Here is a 6827-nt window from a genome sequence, read left to right as displayed (position 1 = left end):
ACTCGCGCACTCTCACACACACACACACACACACACACACACACAGACACACACACCGTGAACACACACACACTTAATAGAGCGCTTTTAAGAGTAGGGTCTATTATAAGCCTTCACTTTGAACTTACAGGTGTAATTTTTCCTGTTTTACCGTACTCTCTCTCTCGCTCTCTCTCACACACATTATATATATATACACTACCGGTCAAAAGTTTGGGATCAGTAAGATTTGTAATGTTTTTTAAAGAAGTCTCTTATGCTCATCAAGGCTGCATTTATTTGATCAAAAATACAGAAAAAACAAACAAAAATAATGGTTTCTATTTGAATATCCTTTAAAATATAATTTATTTCTGTGATGCAAAGCTGAATTTCCCTCAGCCATTACTCCAGTGTCACATGATCCTTCAGAAATCATTCATAAATGTGTGACCCTGCAGCACGAAACCAGTCTTAAGTCGCTGGGGAATATTTGTAGTAGGGCTGCCACTAACGACTATTTTTATTTTGATTAATTTATTGACTAATTTATCGAACTCTTAGAAATGTGTAAACAACAGATTTAAACAGACATCTCCAGCATGATGAAAATAAACAGCGGACTTCAGTCGCGAAACTCCAAATGAAATCCACATTTCTATGAAATCCTTTTTTAAAGCAAAAGTAAAGAACAGAGTGCAAGCATTTCTTTAGGACAGAAATGCTATAGCCACTGTAATTAAAAGAATATGTGGACATCAAAACGTTTGCGTGGATTTATGAATGATTTACCTTACAAATCTGATGAAATGGCGCATGCTGCGTTACCAGATGAACGTTATAATAAACCCAAACACAACAACATGCACAGATGGAGTTTGAGACGCTGCACACACGTAAATGATAACAGTTTCTGTGGAAGCAGCATTTACTGTGAACGGAGCCGCTGTGAGACGCACGTACGTAACCTACACGCCTATAACTGCATCACATATAATTATTTAATTAAATCGTAGCGTTTGTGAATTCACAGTTATGCTTAATTATAATTTTTAAGCGGGTTTAATATATCATGAGGCCTTGGAAAACAGTCTAATAATGTGTTTTATGGATTCTCGTCCGTGAAATGCGCCACCTCCGGTATTTTGCCGGTTAGTCGACGCAGGCAAAATGAAGTCGAGGATTTTTAAAAATTGAATAGTTGAATAGAATCAACGAATCGCAGCAGCCCTAATTTGTAGCAATAGCCAAAAATACATTGTATGGGTCAAAATTATCCATTTTTCTTTTATGCCAAAAATCATTAGGATATTAAGATCATGTTCCATGAAGATATTTTGTAAATTTCCTACCGTAAATATATTAAAACTTAATTTTTGATTAGTAATATGCATTGCTAAGAACTTCATTTGAACAACTTTAAAGATGATTTTCTCAATATTTAGATTTTTTTTGCACTGATTTCTGAAGATCATGTGACACTGAAGACTGGAGTAATGATGCTGAAAATACAGCTGCGCATCACAGAAATACATTACAGTTTAATGTATATTAAAATAGAAAAACGTTATTTTACATCATAATAATATTTCACAATATTACATTTTTCCTGTATTTCTGATCAAATAAATGCAGCCTTGATGAGCAGAAGAAACTCCTGTAAAAAACATTAAAATTCGTTCTGATCTCAAACTTTTGACCGGTAGTGTATATATATTCTTTATTTTTTATTTACCATGCTGTCATACTTAAAAATGTTTATAGGAAATGAACAGCGACACAACAGGGTTCTGAAAGTGCTGTAATAGTTTGTGTGATCACTTTGCTTATAGAAGGTTGTGACCGACCCAAATCATCACTGCTGCATAGCTGCATTGTTCCAGTTGCCAAATATGTTCATGTAGTGATTACTTCCATTTCTGGCGCTATGGCATTTCAGCGCTGTGTCGGAGATGTTAGCGTGTCTCTAATAAGATCGGCCACAAACATGATCCCTGCACCATCTAATGTGTAGCATCTCTCATTCTCTCCTCTGCTAAAGAAACTCTCAAGCCTCTTAAATCCTCCTCCCTACTCCTAACACTTTTTGACCTTAAGGGCTCTTTTAAGGGTCAAGATGCTTTGTGAATACCTTTTATCTTTACTAGGATCTTCTCTTTAATCTCAAGGGGAAACGCTCACTTTTCTAGGAATTGTGTCACTAGGATGAATACGGGCCCTGCTGTGTCACTGCATGATCATAGCTGTGAAGTGCTGGTGTAACTGACCTGAGGTTCGGATCCGCTCCGTGCTGCAGAACGAGTTTGAGGCAGCGCAGTCCTTTCTCAGACTCTTTACCTGCAGCTAAATGCACCGCTGACACTCCGTCCCCGACGATCCTGTTGGGGTTCGCACCGCGACGCAGCAGAGACTCTACACACCTGCATAACAATGACAGATTATCCTCATATCTGCACATGTAATACAGCTGCTGTGAACAGACACCTACTGTGTGTGATATGAAATATGAGGTAAAGCAGATGTGTTCTCAGGTGAGTGGCTTGGCCCAGAGACATCCACGCAAGTGTCAGAGCACACGGGATACACTTTACAAAATATATACATGTTTAAAAGTTGCATTGGCTAAGTGTTGTTTTGAAGAGCCAAGTATAATTAAACATGCAGTGCTCAATACTCTTATTTTTTAAGGAGCTCTTTGTACATGCATTTACACTGCACTTACAAACTGCATAAATTATGTTATGAGATTAATGTTTTAAATATAAAATTTGGAATGCAGAAATATGAAATGATAGAAAACAAGCAGAACAATGCTTTTAAATATAAAACTAAAATTACCAGTATGTGGCGGCAGGCCACTGCTAATTCATTCAGAAACAAAGAACCTGCTTTAATGACTTCATTCAGTAAGGCAACGCTGCTGTGTGTTAATTGCTGCAGAGATGCACGACACGCCAACATAGCAAAAAAAGACAATATTGTCTCTACAATTTAATTTACTTAATATTAACTTCTTATTGAAAAGTCTGCCACAGACCATGCTAACCAAACCTGTGTGAAGTGAAGTGAGGTGTGGCCAAGTATATGGTGACCCATACTCAGAATTAGTGCTCTGCACTCACAGACACAGACACACACACTCACAAAGACACAGACACACTCACACTCACTCACAAAGACACAGACACAGACCATGCACACACTCATAAAGACACAGACACACTCACACTCACACAGACACAGACACAGACACAGAACCCTACCCCTAAACCTATCCCTCACAGGAAACTTTGTGCTATTTCAGATTTTCAATACACTCCATTCTGTGTGATTTATATGCGTTTTGAAAAGTGGGGACATGGGGTAATATCCTGAAAAGTCACCTTCTCCTTGTAATACCTATGTCATACCTTTGTCATTATACAAATTTATGTCCTCATTTGTCACAAAAACGTGCACACACTCTCACACACACACACACACACACACACACACCGTGAACACACACTCACAAAGACACAGACACAGACACACACTCACTCACTCTCACACACACACACACACACCGTGAACACACACTCACAAACACATATATAGAATATTATATCACAGTGCTCAACATATTAGACCACCTGTCATCATAAAGAGAGACTTTTTTCAAACTAAAAATTGTATTGACAACTAAATAGTCTTTATTCACACATAATAACACAAAAAACGTATACATTTTATTTCTATTTTGTATGGCCTCCTTTGTCCTTGATAACAGCTTGCATTCTGGCTGGCATGGTTTTTATGAACTTTTGCACGGTCTCTGTTGTTACTGACTTCCAGACAGTGTCTAGTTGTTCCCAAATATTTGCTTTTGATCAAACTTTTGTGTGATTATCTCTGAATCCATTCAATCCCAACAATTATTATATTTTAGCATTACAAACATTACTGTGACTAAAGAGCTTACACATACTGGTGGATTAACCATTACAGAAACATAAATGATTTGATAATCATCAGTACTATTAGTTTAGGGCAGCTGGGGCACAAACCTTACATTGGGTGGTGGTGGTCTAATAAATGTATAAATGTGTTAAGCACTGTAAACCATTCAGCCTCCAGTGCGCTGGATTTGATATTATTCTCCATCAGCACCAGATACACAAAAACTCACTGCAGCTCTCCTGGGGCCCGTTTCAATAAGCAGGTTCAACCAACTCTGAGTTGACTTACCCTGAGATCCGGAGATGGTTCAGAACAGCTGAACAGAGTTAGTTCAGTCGACTCGGAGTAGGTTGACTCTGAGTTTAGCGCGAGCACCACGACTATGAGAAGTCATGATCAATGGAGCTCTGAAATTATTATGATTCACCATGGCAACAGCACCCAACAAAAAGATGTCTGCATACTTCCGAGTCAATACGTAACTTTAATTATTAGGCCCCGTCCACACGGAGACGCGTTTAGCTGTATATGCATACATTTTGTATCGTGAAGTTTTACATCTTTATACTTCACTAATGTCCTTCAAACCACGAGGTTTTACCCATTTGTCAGCAAGAAGTTTTTGTGAGGAAGTCAAAGTCATTTAAAATATAATAAAATTTAGTATGACCACACATTCTTTTTTGTATTTTAATAAGTACAGGTCAGAATAAGTATATTGTTTCATTTTTACATAAATATATCTGTTATGCTGAATGATGATTTGCCAAAAAGAGAGATAATATTGCCATTGTTCCCATAACTGAAGTGTTTTTGTCAGAGGACCTCAGATGATGCCAACCCTGAAACAACATACAGAACTGTTACATTTTGCTATAAGTTTGATTGCATCATATAATAATTGCTGTTAATAGTGTTCATTGTCTGTTTGATTAGGTCTTTAATTGATTTTTCCGTACATTTCTGCAATATGTACATTAACAGATGGCGTTGATGCAGATGGCGCCCCCCGAGGCAGACGTGTTTGCTCACTCCGCTCTCGAATGCCAGTTTTTCTTTCTTTTTTGTTTGTTTTCTGTTTTATCTGCCGTGCTCAAATGCAGTGCACTGCTAACGTACAACAGACAGGCATTACTGGACATCGCCAATTCAGCCAACCATCTTGAATTTACCGGTTTTATACCTCCGGAGCTACAACACATTAGTCGCTCCCACAGTCACCGCCACCACCCCCAGGAAGGCCCAGAAGCACCGAGCTCGAGCGAGGTAGCTGACCCGAGGAGAGCGCTCCGGAGACGGCGACGCAAGCGAGGCAAGAGGGGAGGGCTTCATGCTAAGCTAAAAGCTCGCGCTAGCCGACCACCGCTACCCAGCCTGTTGTTAGCTAACGTGCGATCTCTGGAAAACAAACTGGACAAGCTGAGAGCAAGGGTCACATCACAGCGGGAAATAAGAGACCTGGCTCTCAGAGAAGTCCCGGAATCTTCTGTTCAGCTACAAACTCACTCCATACACCGAGGAGACCGGACCGCAGCCTCCGGTAAGGCTAAAGGGGAAGGTGTGTGTGTGTTTATTAACAACTCGTGGTGCGGAGACATACAGACTGTTTTTAAGCACTGCTCGCCAGACGTGGAGTTTTTATTGCTGAAATGCCGTCCCTATTATCTACCGAGGGAATTTACTGCTGTGTTTATAGCCGCTGTTTACATCCCCCCGCGAGCTAACTCCACAGTAGCGCTAGGCAAGCTCCATGATGTACTAAGCGCACTAGAGACGGCTCACCCTGATGCCGTTTTTATTGCAGCTGGCGACTTTAATCAGTGCAAATTACGGACTGTTCTTCCCAAATATCACCAACATGTGGACATTCCCACCCGCGATAAAAACACACTGGACAATGTTTACAGCAACATACGCGATGCATACAGGGCTGCACCCCGCCCCCACTTTGGATACTCAGACCACATCTCTTTGTTCATGTACCCGGCCTACAGACAAAGACTCAAACAAACAAACCCTGTCACCAAACAGGTTAAGCTTTGGACCCTACAAACTGAGGGCATCCTGCAGGACTGTTTTGCTCTGACAGACTGGGATGTGTTTAAAGCTGCAGCCACTTTGGAGGACTCTTCTGTCAGCATACAGGATTATGCTGAGTATGTGACTGGGTACATTAGCACTTGTGTAGATAACATTGTACCCACCATACAAGTCAGGAATTTCCCCAACCAGAAGCCCTGGATAAACAGTCAGGTACGCCACATGCTACGTGCTCGATCTCTTGCATTTACATCAGGCAACGAGACAGAGTACAGAGCTGCTAAATACGGACTGAGAAAAGCCATTACAGCGGCCAAGAGACAGTACAGAGAGAAGTTGGACAGTTTCTACTCTAATGCCGACGCCGGGCGGATGTGGCAAGGCATGCAGCACATCACAAACTACAGGACCACCACGAGCACCACTATCAGCTCTTCAGACAGCCTGCCGGATGACCTCAACACTTTCTTCGCCCGCTTCGAGACCTCCAGCATCGACACAGAGAGGAGGCACACACACACTCTGACCACTCAACCCCCCTCCCCCCTCCTACTGTCTCATCAGCTGCGGTACACAAAGCGCTGAGGAAAATCAACCCCCGCAAAGCAGCAGGGCCAGACAACATCCCTGGACGGGCCCTCAGAGCTTGTGCTACGGAGCTGACTGATGTACTCACTTCCATCTTCAACCTCTCCCTCAGTCAGAGCATCGTCCCAACCTGCTTCAAGACCACAACCATCATCCCCCTTCCCAAGAAGAGCCCCCCGACCTGCCTGAACGACTACAGGCCAGTAGCACTCACTCCAATCATCATGAAGTGTTTTGAGAGAGTGGTGCTGACTCACATTCAGAGCAGTATGCCGGACATA

At 41.6% G+C, this 6827-nt stretch overlaps 1 protein-coding gene across 1 annotated transcript in view; it reads right to left on the bottom strand.

Moving 5' to 3' along the window:
- The window catches only part of LOC107757734 (uncharacterized), a 46268-nt gene that overhangs the window by 33679 nt on the left and 5762 nt on the right, over positions 1–6827 (bottom strand). Inside the window, exon 2 of the mRNA XM_016575303.1 lies at positions 2247–2399. Within this exon, the coding sequence (XP_016430789.1) occupies positions 2247–2399 (153 nt within the window). The remainder of the gene's footprint in view (positions 1–2246; positions 2400–6827) is intronic.

Source organism: Sinocyclocheilus rhinocerous, unplaced genomic scaffold, assembly GCF_001515625.1.
Source record: "Sinocyclocheilus rhinocerous isolate Xijiao unplaced genomic scaffold, SAMN03320098_v1.1 scaffold2398, whole genome shotgun sequence".
Taxonomy (NCBI): domain Eukaryota; kingdom Metazoa; phylum Chordata; class Actinopteri; order Cypriniformes; family Cyprinidae; genus Sinocyclocheilus; species Sinocyclocheilus rhinocerous.
The sequence above is the reverse complement of the archived record's forward strand: the minus strand, read 5'-3'. Positions and strand labels throughout refer to the sequence as shown.